Source organism: Manacus candei, unplaced genomic scaffold (genome assembly GCF_025592945.1).
Source record: "Manacus candei isolate 608988 ecotype Guabito, Panama unplaced genomic scaffold, ASM2559294v1 h1tg000017l, whole genome shotgun sequence".
NCBI classification, from domain to species: Eukaryota; Metazoa; Chordata; class Aves; order Passeriformes; family Pipridae; genus Manacus; species Manacus candei.
In genome coordinates this window covers 32,647,311-32,664,170 of record NW_026138065.1, presented here as the reverse complement: position 1 = coordinate 32,664,170, position 16,860 = coordinate 32,647,311, and the positions used below count along the sequence as shown (strand labels likewise).

Here is a 16,860-nt window from a genome sequence, read left to right as displayed (position 1 = left end):
AAAGAAGCTCCATCAAGTCCTGTGTGTAAAGTCACATCACTTTATGAAAGTTCTGCACAACATGCAGCTAATTTTTTGCATTTAACTAGTAGCATCTAACACCGAACACTGGGAAGAGTACAACACTTCTGAGAAGATTTGTGAAGGAGAAGAAACAGTAACAGTAAAAACATGGTGAAGGTTCTCATTTTTGGATCCACGCATAGGAAAATCTTTCATGAATCCATCTAAAATTCTACCATCGAATGTGATCAGAGCTGCACTTTGCTCTTGAAATAAGCAAAAGCACTATGTTACTATTTACAACAGAGCTTTGGTTTGCAGGCAAATATGTTTGTACTATGGGAAAAAGCCCAAATCACATTATCATAATGAAATTATCAGATGGAAAGGTCCAATTGATTTTGACTCTTAGTATTTCTCCATGTAGGAAAAAAACCCCAATTCTTAACCTGAGTATTCACAAACGTAAAAACAGAATTACAAAGGAGGAAAGGGCACAGTAGAACCACAGAGCTGTGGTTGCATCTTAATTCTGCAACTCCTGCGCTGCAGACTTTACTTTCTAGCCCTGCTTTCTCACTCAAAAAATGGAACAAAACAGAGCAGGCAGGTGTTTGTGCCTCTGTGTGTGTGTCAAACAAACAAGATAATTTCATGCATTAGAAAATATGACAAGTACAATTTACGAATGCTTGATCAGAGTGAAGCAAAGCCATGAGTCAGCGATGCCACAGTTAACGAGTGAAAAATTATTCCATCCCATTCCATGTTTTGTACATGGATAGATGAGGCTGTTAGACAGAGGCAGGAGGTTGTACAGCCACTCCCCCATCACACAAATACACGTAGCAAAAGGGTGGAGGCAAGGAGGTTACAGCTCCCCAAGGCTTCCCAATAAATCCATCTCTGCTCAACATTTTACATAATGATATAATGCGTTATATTATTATAAGCAGTGACATCATAATAAAATACCAGAGTGCTACTGAAGTGGCAAGGAACACCTAAGATACATTTCTGTTCTTGTAATTCAGTTCCTGTATTTTTTAATTATAGATAAGAATTTAGAGTGAAAATAATTATCCATTCCGTAAATACTGTTGTAATGGATCCCCGGCATATAATTAAGAGGCCTTTAATTTTAATTTTGTATCCCGAACGCCTGTTTTTGGAGGTATTCCACATTCTACATTCAGGGCCTATACCTGTAAAGCTCTAAGCTTCTATTTTAGTGGAAGCTGCAGATGCTGCATGGTTTGCAAATTTAAGAACTTAGCTTTTGTAATGATGCATACACAAAAAAGGTGGCAGTGTCGAACATATTGCAAAGCGTTTTCCCTCCTCCTAATTGTGATCTGTTTCAGTCACGCTGTCAGTGTTCCTTTGCCCATCGCAGGCTGGATGGAGCATCTTCTTTCTAAAGTGCCTGATACCTAAAGAGGGAACCTACCATTGCTGCATCCACTGTTTTCTAGAAACTTATCTCGCTGATGGTAGGAAAATAGCTAGCCTATAATGTCAGTGATAATGTGAAAATGCACGTCTCCAGTCATTTGCAACTGGATGTACAACCTTCCAGCCTACAGTAGCGATTAAAATCACTGGCACATGGCTAGGTGAGGATAGCCTTTCTGAACAGGTAACCGTATTTCTCAATTCTAGTAAATACAGACACTCACATCTTTAAAAGTACAACAATAACTGGCACCTTTTTGGCAGACTCAGCAGGCAGGTCAAAGATTGTCTCAGCATGTAGAATGAACTAATACTTCTCCCTCCAGAGTGGGTCCTTCTAGAAAAGGCTTAAGGCAGATTGGTGGGGCATTCAAAGGAAAGCTGGAGAGGGGGGTGAAGACTTTTGTTTATATGAACATTTTTCAGATTTAGATCTAGAAATATTTAAGTGTTTTAATGTTTTAATCTTGTATGCAAGACTCCACCCTTCCCTGTCCATCCCTCAATGTGTCTGGTCTCTTCTATAGCCCACCACACATATCCTAAGCTGTCTTCCCCTATTTTGCTCTGTATTCCCACTCTGCTCTCTTTGAAGGACACTGTACATCGCCATGCCTGCCTTTAGGCCTTCATCCCCAATGCCTTCTCTTCTACTCATGCTCATAACCTCACTTCCTTCCCTCACTCTTCCTACCAAACCTCTGAGTTTCTCTCCTTCGTTCCTTATCCACCAGATTTAACTTCTGTGCATTTGCTGCTTGCTTTCTCTGAAGCCAAAATGAATTGCAGAAGGCATTACTCTATGCCAAGAAACAGTTTTTGAATATCGGCCATAATTTTACCGCACATAATTTAGGAAGCATTATGTGTCTTCTACTTCTTGCTGCAATATGGTACAAAGTGATCACTTTGCTTTTGTTTCCTCATGCTCATACGGGAGTAACAAAATGTTCCCTTAGTGCTGCATCAAGTTGGCATTGGCAGTTTACAGGGCTTCTGCATTCAAGTCTTCTTGTTTGGTCATGCAAACACATCTGTTGTAACAAAAAAATCCACTCTGAAGAGATTCATTAGCTATTTGTAATAAGCCTGCATGCACTCAGTGCTAAATGAATAAGGGTAAATAAGTGAATAAATCATATCGTAGAACCACAGAATATCCTGAATTGGAAAGGATACACTAGGATCATCGAAGTCCAACTCCTGGTCCTGCACAGGACAGCTTCAAGAATCATACCCTGTCCAAACGCTTTCTGATCTCTGTCAGCCTTGGTGTTGTGACCACTTCCCTGGGGAGCCTGTTCTAGTGCCCAACCACCCTCTGGGTGAAAAACCTTTTCCTAATATCCAGCCTAAACTTCTCCTAACAAAACTTCAGGCCATTCCCTTGGGTCCTGTCACTGGTCACCAGAGAGAAGAGATCAGTACCTGCCCCTCCGCTTCCTCTCATGAGGAAGTTGTAACTGCAATGAGGTCTCTCCTCAGTCTCTTCTTCTCCAGGTTGAACAGACCAGGTGACCTCAGATGCTCCTTATAAGGCTTCCCCTCAAGGCCCTTCACCATCTTTGTTGCCCTCCTTTGGACACTCTCTAATAGCTTAATATCTTTCTTATATTGTGGTGACCGAAACTGCACACAATATTCGAGGTGAGGCCACACTCATGCAGAGCAGAGTGGGACAATTACCTCCCTTGAGGAATGGGAGAAATGGTATCAAAAGCTTTAAAGCTTTACTGAAATCCAAAAAGATTATATCAACTGTCTTCCTTGGATCAAGCAGGTGGGTTACCTTGTCTTAAAAGAAAATCAGTTTGACAAGCAGGACTTTCCCCTCATGAAGCTGTGCTGGCTGTGACTAATGACTATGTTGTCCTTCAGGTGTTTGTCACTACCTTCCAGAATTATCTTCTCCATAATTTTCCAGTCACTGAAGCGAGACCGACAGGCCTGTAGTTTCCAGGGTCATCCTTCTTGCCCTTCTTGAAAACTGGGACAATGTTAGCCAGCTTCCAGTCAACTGGGACCTCTCTGGATTTCCAAGACAGTTCAAAACCCGAGAGAGGCCTCATAATGACACCAGCCAGCTCTTTGAATATTCTCAGATGAATCCCATCAGGCCCCATAGATTTGTTGGGAACCACCTCAATCAGCAGGTGCAACACAACTTCAGGTTCAACTTGGAGTTTATAATTCTCACTGGAATGGTCTTCCAGCTCAGGGCACTTGGACCCCCCCTAGTTCATCATCAGTGTTGAAGACAGAGATAAAGAATGCACTAAACATCTCTGCCTTGTCTATGTCCCTGTTTGTGAGGCGACCATCCTCACCCTGTAACAGGCTGATGTTATTTCTGCACTATTTGCCATTAATGTATTTAAAAAAACTCTTCTAATTGTCCTCCCCAGTTCTGTCCAGCTTCAACTCCAACTGAGCTTTAGCCACACACATTTTCTCTCTACAGTGGTGAGCAGCATCTCTGTATTTCTTTCATGTCACATGACCTTGCTTCCACTGGGCATACACCTTCCTTTTTTGCCTTATCTCCAAAAGAAGATCCCTGCTCAGTCAAGCTGGCCTTCTGCCTTGTCTCCTTGACTTCCAACATTTTGGAATGACAAGGATTGAGACAGAGAGCATACAACTGACTTAAAATGTGGGCTTCCCGACTCCCTGAAACAGCCACTGTCTCTGACAAACAGGTAGTGGGAGGAACTCTCCATTTTCAGTGTCCTCAGGGGTTTAACATGCTGACCCAAAAGGGCAAGAAAATAATTGTCTTCTCACTTTTCCTCCTGTTCTGAACCTACAACTCAAAATGCAGTCTGGCAGAAGTGGTTTGTCTTGCTGGCTTCTCACTGACAGATGTAACAGCAGCAGCTGCAACTTCCATGTGCCTGAATTAGTGAGCATTGTGCCTCCCTATGATCCTCCTAGACATTGCATCATGCCTGGATGGCATTCACTCACCCAGAACCATGGTTTGCCATTCCTCAACAAATCTATAGTTTTCTCTGCTTAGCCTACATTCAAATCATTCTAGTCACTGAAGAAAACATCTAAAAGGAAATAAACACCAATTAAGGCACAGCCACTTTAATGCAATAATGATCAGCTCTGAACATCATTTCTTTGCTTTCTATCAGATAAATCTCCCGTATTTGAACATTTAATTTTGTACTTAGATTATGTCTTCTGAGATAAGCTTTAAGCATTACCATCTGTTCTGCAGCAATCACACGATCCTATCACTTTGATTCAGCTGAATACAAATCCCTTTGACAACAGGAAAACAGCAAAATAGCACACATTTTTCCCAAAATTGCCACAACTGTAGATTTTTCAAGCACTGCTTTATGGTGGAGGTAAAATACTCTTCTGCACACCTCCTGCCTGTGCCCCACGTTGTCCAGGCAGCATTCTGACAGTGAAGGTTCTTGTTTTAGGAAGGTTGAGTCAGTGTTTCAGCTGCACTCAGCAGCCCCAAGGGCTGGCAGCTTAGCTGGGGCCCCATGCCTCTGCATGCCTGCTAGCACTTGGAAGCAAACCCTGAGTCAGAGGGAATACACCTTTCTCTGGCAGATGTAAGAGCACTGTAGTTACACCTCTCAGCAATCTCCAAGGCATTCTTTCTGCATCTGTCCTCCGCAGGCAACTGGCCCACAGCCACCACAAGTTGGCCATTGCCGCAACAGATCTTCCCTGCTGGTTTCTAGGAGAAAGGCAACAGCAGAGTTTGTGCCCACTGTTGTGGCCACGAGTATTAGGAAAACTCCAGTGAAAGGCTGGTGCATGTTATGTAAATATTGGAGCATTCATCTATTTGGAATAATTTCCCCACTGGAATGGTTCCGTTTACCAGTAAGATGATCCTCTTCAGACTCAAAGTGCAGAAGACAATATAAAATATTTTGCTTTAAGATTTGAAAAAAAGCACACTGTACTGTCAAAGTAACTTGCAGCTCCTAGCTTAGCCTATGCAGACAATGTATACAATCTGAATGAATCACTAAAAAAGGGTTCACTGTACGTCTTTTCACTATGTCTACCCCTCAACAAGGTGTTACAAACATTGTGTCTTTCAGAAGGTGATTCATCCTTATTTTCATCCACTGGATAATTATCAGAGGGAATGCTTCAGCTATAGTTGTTGTTGAACAACTGAACAGGTTAAACTGCTGCATATTGATAACTGTTTGAAATTCAAGCTATTGACTTTTATTTTGAAGGAAAAATAAAACAATAAACCAATGCACTATAAATTCTAGCTGAATTTGGTATTATCTAAGGTAAGAGCAGCTCCCTTAAGAAGACAGATTGAAAAAGTTGAGGCTGTTCAGCCCGGAGAAGAGAAGGTTGTGTGGAGACCCTATAGCAACCTTCCAGTATTCGAAGGGTGTCTACAGGGAAGACAGAGAGGGACTTTCTGTCAGGAACTGTAGTGATAGGACAAGGAATAATGGGTACAACTTGAAAGAGGGGAAATTTAGGTTAGATACAAGGAAGAAATTCTTTACTGTGAGGTTGGTGAGGCACTTGGAACAGGTTGCCCAAAGAAGCTGTGGATGTCCTAACCTTGGCACTGTTCAGGGCCAGGCTGGATGGGCCATTGAGCAGCCTGGTCTAGTGGAAGGTGTCCCTGTCCACGGTAGTGAGGGGGTTGAACTACATGATCTTTAAGGTCCTTTCCAACCCAAATCATTCCATGATTTTATATAATTTACAGACAAATTCAACATTTCATTTTCTCCTCTTACAGGAATGTCACTGAAAATTTACTGAAAATTACTGGGACATGAATTTATATATGAGAACTTTAAAGGTAAGAATAACAAAATGCTCAGATTTCAGTGGTGCAGAGATAGGAATGTCTTGGATCATGCAGCATTCTTTTGTGTTCTAGCAAGGTTTTCTCCAAGTTTGTAAGCTCTTTCAATAGCTAATCTAAAAGTAGTTATTGAATATCAATCTCTCATAAGCATGTTTTCTTTTCTCTATCAAGCTAAAAGGGAAAGGGTGATTCATTTTAAGTGTACTGATGACAGAAGAGCTCTGAATAGCACTTTATCTGAAATACTCTATTTGAAGGGACCAAAGTGCAAGTTAAACAAACATTAACAATGAATGCATTTTTGTCAGGGGTGGTCCTCTTGGAAAATGTTAACCACATTAAAGTAGGCAGTTATTGAAATATGCAATTAATTTTAAGCTGATAGAAGTTGAAACTGTCATTCACCTGAGCAGGTGGTGGAAGAACCTTCTTGCGTATCTGCTGATTGGGTCCCTGTACTCCAGCACAGTTGTATCCAAGAGGGGTCTTGTTGGTGCATAAAAGGTTCCAAGGCTTGCCTCAAGCTGTGCTGTGGAGTTCAAACACAGCAGCAATGAAGCAAGTGAATTAGTTTCAATTACAACAGGTTGCTCATGTTTGCAGTCAGTCAAACTCCTCAAACACCGATGAAACGTGATGTTGTTGTAGGACAGACGAAATTAAAATATGACAGATTGTACAAACACAAATGGGCATATAAACTTTCACTTTGAGGCAGAGCTGACAAGGACTTTGAGCAATAAAAGCCATCAAAAGGATAATGAAGTCTATAACACATCAAGATCTCACCAGCAGCCTACAACTAAAAGTGACTCATAAGAGTAATACAGTCTGAACAAGATTGTCCAGTAGAGATGAACTCTCAATTAGCTCAAATCATCTTTGTCCTCTTAGGCAAACAACAAGGGAGTTCGGTTTTTCAGGGATTATTGTGTTAGGTCAGCAGGTAACAAAACCCTCCTTGTGATGGCCTTGAGGTCTAAAGGAACCTCCTTGAACCCACGGTTCTTTAAAAATTTTAGATAAAAGGGTCTAAAAACCCTAGAGGTTTGACAGCATGTAGTGGTGAGAAACAGGATAACCTCCCTTGTAATCAATAAAATAAAACCCTTTTGTTACACAAGTTCTCTCTGCTTTAAATATTTTCTGACTGATATACTCCACAGCTCAAGCTCTTAGGCATTTTCCTACAATTTTTTAATACAAAATTATAAATAATGCAAGTAAATACACAGTACACTTCTGTGTCCCACATGCTTAGCTGAAAGGAAATTTAATGATCAATAATATTTATGCTATGTGAATTTTGCTTGAGAGTTAACAACATAGTACAAGGCCTTCTAGGCAGAATAGGGAGAATTTACTATATATTTATTTGCTATATACTAACATTGCTTTAAAAGGAAAATATAACATGTTGTCTCATTAGGCAAATAAAATCTCATCGATTCGCTGTTATTAATGTTTGTTTGGACTAGGCATTTCTGTATTTTGTAATAATGGGTTTTTTCTTCCGAGCGTAGTTATATTTTACTTTATTAGCTTGATAGCACTAAATCAGCTAGTAGTACTGTGTTAGTAACACAGGTAAACTGTTAGTAAACTAGTTTTGTGTTATCCTAAATCTAGATAGTAAGATAAGTCGAACTTTAAAGGTATTTTCTTTCAAAGCAGCAGTCAATTTAGATTAAAATAGAAAAACAAGACATACTCTCTTGCCATTGCTGTTTTCTTGACAGCATGTTTTGTACTTCTGAAACATTTCAACCGACATGGAATATGAGTAACCACTATCACAGTTATAGATTCATCAGATAGCCCAGCTTGATGTTGAAGGCAGGATAAAGATCTCAGAGATAACTGCCCCATCACTATAAATAAAAGGCCCCACTGGGTTTTGCTAATAAAAAAGAAAACAAATTACCATGCCAAATTTGTTAGATTCAGATTGAATAACTCCTGGATGGAATAAAATTCTTTCTGCTGCAAATAGTGTTAGGGAGCTGCATGGGGGGAAAACACACAAACATCTGTTTATAATGTACATATTTTTAGAAGAGTTTCACGCTCAGCCCTTCTCACAAGTCCTTTTCAAAGCATGTTTTATTTAGAATCAACATGTCATGTTTGCAATGCAGAGATTTTTTTAAAATCATATCCCACAAAATGGGATAGCTGATGGCTTGGCTGCGATGTAGGACACCTTGGAGTTTTTCTATCATCAAACATGCCAGAATCCTAAGTATTCTTTCTTGCTACAAAAGATGCCTGGTGTCCAGCTGTCTGCCTGCTAGACTGGAGGATAACACCTTCACTAAATCGAGGCACATCAAATCTTGAAGTCTATTGAGTTTCAAGATAGACAGCAAATCAAGAGGAAGGCATCACAACAGGCCTCAGCAGAGATGGGGCTAAACCTAAAATTCATAATTTCTTGTGAGGGACCCCAGCTACTACTGCAGGGGGCCAGATTACAGTGAGGACAAGTGCTTTAATCCTAAAGGAGGCAGCAGAGGATAGTGTATTCAAAGACTTTGTATCTTGTAATGAAAGAATGACCCTTCAAAAGCACCTTAAAAAACATACTAAAATCTCTTGTCCCTGTTGCAGAAAAACATCCCTCCTTAAGTTGGTGCTGTCTCAGCATGTACATATAACAAACAATTCAATCCAGTACTGTTTGTCTGTAACATAAGCTACATTTATAGAATGCAGTGAAGTTACAGAATATATATGCTAATGCTATATATTAATGCCTATAGCATATGTATATTAAAATATGCATTATTTTAGTATCACTATTGATACAAACTAAAATGTAGTTAACACATTAGCCCAGATTTTATTGAAATTACTTGATTATGATTATGAAGCACCATAATCTGGCTGTCCGGATACTCACTATTGTCTTCTTTATATGGTCAATAAATATATTGTCATAATCCACACATGAATTAAAAAGAGATCACAAAAATACATTAGAAATATAAGCAGTCTCTTACCTTCCCTGTCTGGTGTAAGCTTTTGTCTAAGAAGGTGGTTGCAAATGGCACTCAAGCAGATATAGCACTGATGACCCATTGTGTTCCAGTTCATGGTGTTCAGGACATTAATTGCCTCGTGTATCTCATCATAACGAATGTACTGGTGGATAATTTCCACAAGGCCCAGTTGTCCTCTTGTGATCACACCTTTAACAGGAAATATTAAAACCAAAGATAGTGGGTTTATACTTTGATATAGAGTATGTAAAACAGTAGCTGACTACTTTTCAGCACAGTTAAAAATAATTGCCACTGTTTAAAAGTAAGTTGATGGGTTTCAGTATTAAATTTTTACACGAGGTAGCTCCTTCATATCTTGGTATATTTAGGCTGAGCATGTTTTGGACAGCAGAGAAAAATCATCAGTTAATTTCATACATGGAGGTCGAGCGAATGCAGCCAAAACTCACTGGTGACAACATCATGTAATGAAGTTTGTTTTAGACATGGTAGGAAAAGTTTATTCACAGTTTATCACTACTGTATGGTGGGTAATAAATTAAATTTCACAGTATCTCCTTTCTGTAGGGAAATACTGCTGAAGAACACTGAACCCCAGCATTTGTGTCACACAAAGGTACCTGTGTATACAAGTGTACAGCAGCTCCAACTTCAAAGTAACTGTTACTCAATCAGTCTCCACACTGTGACGGCTCTGGAACCTACCTCTAGCTTGGTAATATTCTCTAAGTGAAGCATTTTTACTGTGAGGGGATGTCACGGAGTTATCAACACCTAGAGACCTTTGAATTACAGTTGTACACGAAACCAAGAACAAGTTTGCCAGAAGAATGCTTCTTGACTTGCAGATCTCAGATTCTGAGCAGAAAAGATGTCTGAAATGCTGCAGAAAGTAATGTTATTTATTGTCTCTGACTAGCCAAATGATCATGTAACATAGGTCACACATGGCATTTTAGCAAGTCTTGCTCACTCTGATATTCTTTATCACTACTCCTCCAAATATTAGAAAGAGACCAGAATAAATTTATTTTTTCCTTCTCTTTAAATGAAAACATAATGTGGTTTTTTTTTATTTTCCCAATTTATATTCTGATCTTGTTTGTAAAAATTAATTTTAAGGAAAATGTTCTGATGAGAAAGGGAACAAGCTTAATTTCAATATTGATATTAAAGTCATACAACTTGCTGGGGAAAACGAAGTCTGATAACAGAGAAAAGCAGACCTGATATATATAAAACATACCTCACACAACTTTCATAAATGTTGTTGTGAATACTGTTTGTGATGCAAAATAAGAATTGAGGAAAATAAAAAGTGAAGAAAAACATCTGACTATATCTTAAGGAGAAGTAACCTGCTAAGAACTTGCATATACAGATCTGATGCTTTGGGGGGCATATTTATATTTTGTAACAGAGAAATACTTAATTTTTTTAGCATCATTAAAGAGAAGACATGGTTTTCTAATGTATTTGCATGTATTAAAGCCTGTGGACATTACAATGTGTAATAGCCACGTTTAACCTGTCAATATCTAATAGTTATGGCAGACTTTATTCTTCCTAAATGTTTAGTGTTTTTAAAGTATTACAGAAGCTGGGCAATCTTCACATTAACAACTAAGTGAATGTGAAAATACTTATTTTCATGTTAATTAAATATAATATTATGCTTTAAATGCCTTTTGAGGCCAGCAATGCTGAACCATTGGCATGAGTACCACATTTGGCCTTATCCAGGATCTAGGCTGACATCAATGACAAGAAGCTGCAATGCTTTTGGAAATGAGTTTGGCATTAGACACCAAAGACATCTGCCATTAATGTTTGAGGGTATATTTAATATGAATCTTTTCCTGGATAGACAGCACAATGGAGAATTCAGAGAACTTTTCCAAAATTATAATATAGCTGGAAGTTAAAAACATATTTGCTTATTCTCATTGACATAGTTTCTTAACGGACTGCTGTGGGAAACCATTCCAAGCCATGTGTTAATTATGGATTTTATTTCACTCCTGAATGCCTGTCTAGGTCTTGCTGTCATGGACCCCTGTATTTTCTGTATAACTTATATTTGCATTATTTCTTAAACAGCAGAGACCTAAAAATTGCTGAGGCTGTGAAGAAGGGCTCGCTAAGCAACACAGTTACTTTGGTAGTGTGGCAAAACTAAGCAGAAGTGTAAAGCTGAAAACCAGGATGAAACAGAGAACAGCACATTTTTGCACAGTGGACTACAAAGAGGGAGGGAGGGAAGGAGGGAGAGAGCCTTGCCTTCTTCCTAGAAGAGATTTTACAGTAATTATACAGAATGAATTTTAAAATGTGATAACTTTCAGCTGTAGAGGTCAACATCTTCCCATTTGGATGCTTGACTTCTCCTGGGTGGTGCGCTTCCAGGCAACCTGCTTGGGAAAAGGAGGTGACAGCCAACTCACTGCCTAATTGATTTAGGAACGGTGCCCAGGGAGACAGTCCAATTAAGTTTACAAGCTGGCAATTAGCAGGAAAGGCCTCTAAATCCCTGTACTGAGAGCCTGCTTGCGTTGGTAAGAACATAAATGTGCTAAAGATAGCAAGGGGAAAGCTGTGCTTTCTGGAAAGCTGTTGTGAGAAAACCTCACAAGGGAGGACTGAAGAAAAGCAAGGTAGAGGTGGGTAGAGTGCCTCCTGCTCAACTCCATCCCAGCCAAAATCAGGACTCAGATAATTTAGAGGGTTTGTTTTTTTCAAATGGCCAACATGCACAAAAACATCAAATAGCTGCTATAATTAGTGTTCTGGGCTACTCTGCAACTATTAAACCTGTCATTGAACTTAATGCAGCTAATTATCTCAAAATAAATGATAACCTGCAAACAGGTTTTTTAATAGTTTTTTTGGACAACAGCAATAATCCTGATCAGCTCTTTTAAAACTACACAGTTAGAAGTCAATTCAACATTTTTTTGTTGCAAACATCTCATTATATTAATTTACCTTTTTGCAGTGCCATGCTTGGTTAAGTTTTATTAATTCAGTCTTTCAAATTCTTAGGTCTGTGGTACTTTTAGTCAGGTTATCCCACACAAAAGCACATGTGTGTCTCATTAAGTAAAGAAATAAAGTAGATTTTCAGATCTTACTGTCAACTAGGTTGCTATTTTGGGTTTTTTGGGGGGTTGTTTGTTTTTCTTTTTAAAAAAGGCTTGTTTCTAATCTCAGTAGCTTTATACAAAAGAATCATTTAAAAACACCCATGAAGATCTATAGAGGCAATCTTGTTTTCTTGGACAATGGGCAAAATGGTGAAATTTTCCAGGATGGCTGTCTGCCCTGCTGAAACACTGCCTTGGGAGTCAGAGGGTTTAGGAATGATTGGTTTTTTTAGCCCTCACATTGGATTTACACCACTGTAACTTGCCTGACTTGAATGAAAAGAATACAGTTCTCACTGATGAGTGACTGCAGGGGTTTTATTCTTAGTTCAGCCACTGACTCACTGTGTAGCTCTTGGAAAGCCCTTTAGCTTTCCTTTTCTACTTCTTGTTATTCTGCTTATAAGAGGAAGATAGTTGTGGGTTTACTCTTTCAGAGTCTCCTTACACCTAAAATGAGAAGTGCTATATAAATTCTAAAATTAGTATTATTAATCCTTTTATTCACAAGTCCTTGCAAATTAGTTGAGAGACCAAACTTCTTTGAAGGTTATGAAGAACTTTGTTCTTCTGTGAAAAGTCTTCAAGGAAAGAAAAGATGCAACTTCATGTACTGAAGCCAGAATAACAGAGTACTGGGACAAATATACATAATACACACAAAAAAATAATTTGGGAAAAAAATAGAATTACTATTCTATTATTAAATATGGATTATTTTAGCTTGTTAGGGCTATTGCTACAGAGTGAATACAATTCCTAAAGTTATATACTACAGATTAAAGGAATGCTAAATTGTTATGCTTTATTAGAGTAACGGGGAACATGATGGGATGCTGACCTGACAACAGATTGGGGTCCTATCCTGTCTGACCCCATATGAAAAGATATTAAGTCATTGTGAAACAGATAAAGAACTCCTTGGTTCATATCTTCAGATATTGTTGGAACAATTTGCTTTTCAGGCTATGGTCCCATATACCTAAAATTAGCGTGCTTCAAACTACAAAAACCTTGTGGGGTACAGACGTTTCCTTGAGAGCTCAGGGTTCACCATATGTGCTTAGGAACTTACCAAGTTTAAAGTGAAGTACTCCCAAGGGTCCTTTGTCAAATCTAACCAACAAAAGGTCATGAATATCAGCACTGTCAGGGCTGGCACACGCAACTGGAGGGGCAGCCCACTGGATCTGGATGAGGCTGCTAGGCACCTCAAAGTGTTTACTGCATTGCAAAGTTGCCTCAGGTGAATAGTCTTGTGCCAAGAGCTGAATTTTAACGGGGGACAGTGCTGTGTCAAAAAGCTGCAGCTCCCCTTGAGAGCTGCCAACCACGAACACGGCCCCGGCGGGGTGGTAGGTCATCACAGCAGGCAGCAGTTCTGCCTGGGCTAACAGAGTCACTTGGTTGTAGGCTTCATACAGAATTATTGATGAGTCTTCACAGCCCAGGACTAGTTTGTCTTCTGTAACATCCCTGCAGCAGCTGATGGCCCTGGATCGCAGCGGTATCCTGGTGATGGCTGCACACTGGATTTTGTTCCTGAGGCACTTGTAGACGCAGCTGTCGGCCATGGGCTCCTTGGCTGCTGACACCGAGTGCTCCACTGTGTGCACCTGGTAAGGTTGGTGAGTGCTGAAGCTGGCATGGAGGGGATCCCATTCCGTACGGACAAAACTCAGGACCTGAAAAAAAATCCAAGAGGTTTTGGTAGGCATTTGTAGTAATTTATTCTTATTTTGATGATTTAAAAATAGGCGACTGCAAATACGTTTTCTTGTGGGTCAGTAAGTAAAACAGATATGCATCCTTTAGAATCTACTGTTTTAACTTCTAAAAGGTTTACTCATTTCATTTAAAAAACCCCTGCAATATAGTTTGAATTGTATTTGCTTGTCCAGACCTATATAATAGGTTAGCAGAATAGAAGATAAAAGAGAGGATGGTCTTAACAACGTTAGTAAGAGGGAAAATGAGCAGAATATCAGAATAACTGATTATTCACAAGGGGGGTGGGGGAGAAATCCCAAAATTACTGAAAAAATCTATAATAGATTACTCTGAGCATCATGTGTAGATGCAGGGCCATGGTAACAGAAAATACTACACTGTAGTGGTAGAAACAATGGCATGTTTAAACAACATCTACTGTATATTGCCAAATGAGTAGGTGGTAGATGTTCTTTGGTGCCACATAGCTTTAGATGCAGAATAGATGAATTTGTGATAGCAGAAAAGGGAGGATCATTATGGGGTACTTGAAAGCTGAATGAACTGGAAGAAGAACACAAAGGCGTAATGTGATAAAAGACACCAGCTGGCAAAGAGCAAGAATCTGTAGTGTGGAAACATGGGAAGTACCATAAAGTGGGGGAGACAACAGTGGAGACAGTGAAGATTCATGTCCTATGATATTTGGGTTCGAGCGAGAGGTGGTGTAGAGGATATGAACAGGGAAACCGTGGGAGAAAAACCAGCTGTAAATAAGATGCAAATGAAGTTATGAAAAGCTATTTCTCTGAAAGGGAGAGAAAACCCATGTCTAGCATAATGAGAGTAGTGCAAGTCAGTCAGAAACTTGCTGGTGTTCGTTCATGCAGAAATAAAGAGTGAAAGGAAGATGTCAGCCTGAGCCGAACCCCGCCCTCAGGTATACCCACAGCAATCTTCACACTACAGATTAAAGCTGCTGACCTGCTACAATTTTTGGAAGCCCCTTAAGTTCAGGTAGTATGAAAGCACCTTTTACGCAGAAAGGGGTAAAAAATGTGATCAAAAGACAGAGAGAGGACGAGGAAGGAAAGCTGGAAATTTCAGGTTGAAAACAGAAATGCACACATAATGTTACAGCAATTTAAATTTGTTTTCTGTAGATCACAAGAGCAATGGAACACATAATTTAGCCTTTCATCCTCCAAAAGAGAATAAGAAATTTAGATTTTTTGGCATACCACCCATTACTTCAGAAGTAACTGATAAGTTTATAAACAAGCTATTTGGGACGTTGATCAGGCTGATTAGGATGTTCTGTTCTGACACTTTACTTGTTTTGTCAGCAAAAGGGTTTCTCATTCAAAAGAAAGAAAAAAAGGATTATTGCAGTTCTCTGGCTGGAAACCAGCTGACAGTTAATACAAAAGTCTTTGCTACTTTTAAGATGAGTAGCATGCAGAGAACCACTTAATGCAAAAGCACCCAATACAGCAACCAACGCATCCAACCTGTGAAAACCTCACCCACAAATCTCAACAGAGTAGTGACCAATGAAAATGTATATTAAAGAGGAAATAAATTATTACATTATTTATATAGTCTGAAAAACATTTTCTCACCTCAATCATTCCCTCAACAATGACTTAGCCTCCTCAACTAGGCATTTTATGCCCACAAAATGTTGCAGTGGCTACTGTGCAGATGTTAGAGCTGCTGAAGTGTGTTTATTAGGGTGTTAAATTGCATAGTAAGGAAACTCCTAAAAGAGGTTATTATGGACAAAGGATTACTGTGACCACAGAGTTCTCTAACCCCAAATAAAGACAAAGCGAAGTGGTATTGTTTGTTCTGCAGTTTTCCTAAGAGTATGTACAGAGACCCGGGTAGCTCCCTTTCAAATGTGTGAAACAGAAGTCTTGCCCAAGCAAGTCTTCAAAGCTTCCATAACTTCAGTGAAATGAGCCTTGAGGCCCTGTGGGACTCAGATTTCTGTCTTACTGTGGCAGGTTTCAATGCACTGCATTATTTAGCTACATATTTTGACCCCAAACCAGTGTTTTTCTCTGGATATCTCCTCACAAGCTACAAGAAAGTCATGGAGATCCACACAATAATTGAGCCTATGAGAGATGAAAGCATGAAAGCACTATTCAATTCTGAAGATAGGCTGGCCTTGAAGGTTACGACAACAGAGAAGAAAATATGTGAAATATGGATTTCACAACTCCATAGGAGTGACTGATGGAAAAAAGCAATGGAAACAGTCACAGAAAAATGGACGTTGCCATACGATCGTTTGAGAGTCGGCAAGTAAACTGCGCCCAAATTTCATAATTTTGTTCTGCCTTCTTAGAGTGAAAGTAGGACAAAATGATGACCACTACTTTGAATTCAAAAGAAAGTAAAATCTTGCATTTTGGAAGGCTAATCTAATGAGTCTTGAGATGAGAAGCTTCCTAGCTGCACATAATTTTGAGAGCAAATCCTTGAAATGAAGTCTAGGGTAGGGCTGGTTGATGTATATAACACAATTCCAAACTAGGAAAAAGTTCCTGCAAGGAGAGAAAGACTATTTGCTGCCTTGCAAAACATAAGTTTTGGCATAATGTTTAAACACATAAGGCTTAAAGGAAACTTTTCTAGACACTCCTGTTCATATTCTGGCTGAAAACAAGAGAAACATTTCTCCTTAGATTGGATCTCATGCATCAGT

The 16,860-nt window shown here is 39.3% G+C and overlaps 1 protein-coding gene across 10 annotated transcripts in view; it reads right to left on the bottom strand.

Moving 5' to 3' along the window:
• Nucleotides 1-16,860, bottom strand: part of WDPCP (WD repeat containing planar cell polarity effector) — a 148,244-nt gene that overhangs the window by 59,590 nt on the left and 71,794 nt on the right. For all 10 annotated transcript variants that reach the window (XR_007903967.1, XR_007903968.1, XM_051783646.1 and 7 more), the window contains 3 exons: nt 13,510-14,119; nt 9,289-9,477; nt 6,692-6,815 (listed from right to left, as the gene is read on the bottom strand). Coding sequence is in view for 8 of the 10 variants with exons in the window: in XM_051783646.1 (XP_051639606.1) it covers nt 6,692-6,815; nt 9,289-9,477; nt 13,510-14,119 (923 nt within the window). In the remaining 2 variants the exon portion in view is untranslated. The remainder of the gene's footprint in view (nt 1-6,691; nt 6,816-9,288; nt 9,478-13,509; nt 14,120-16,860) is intronic.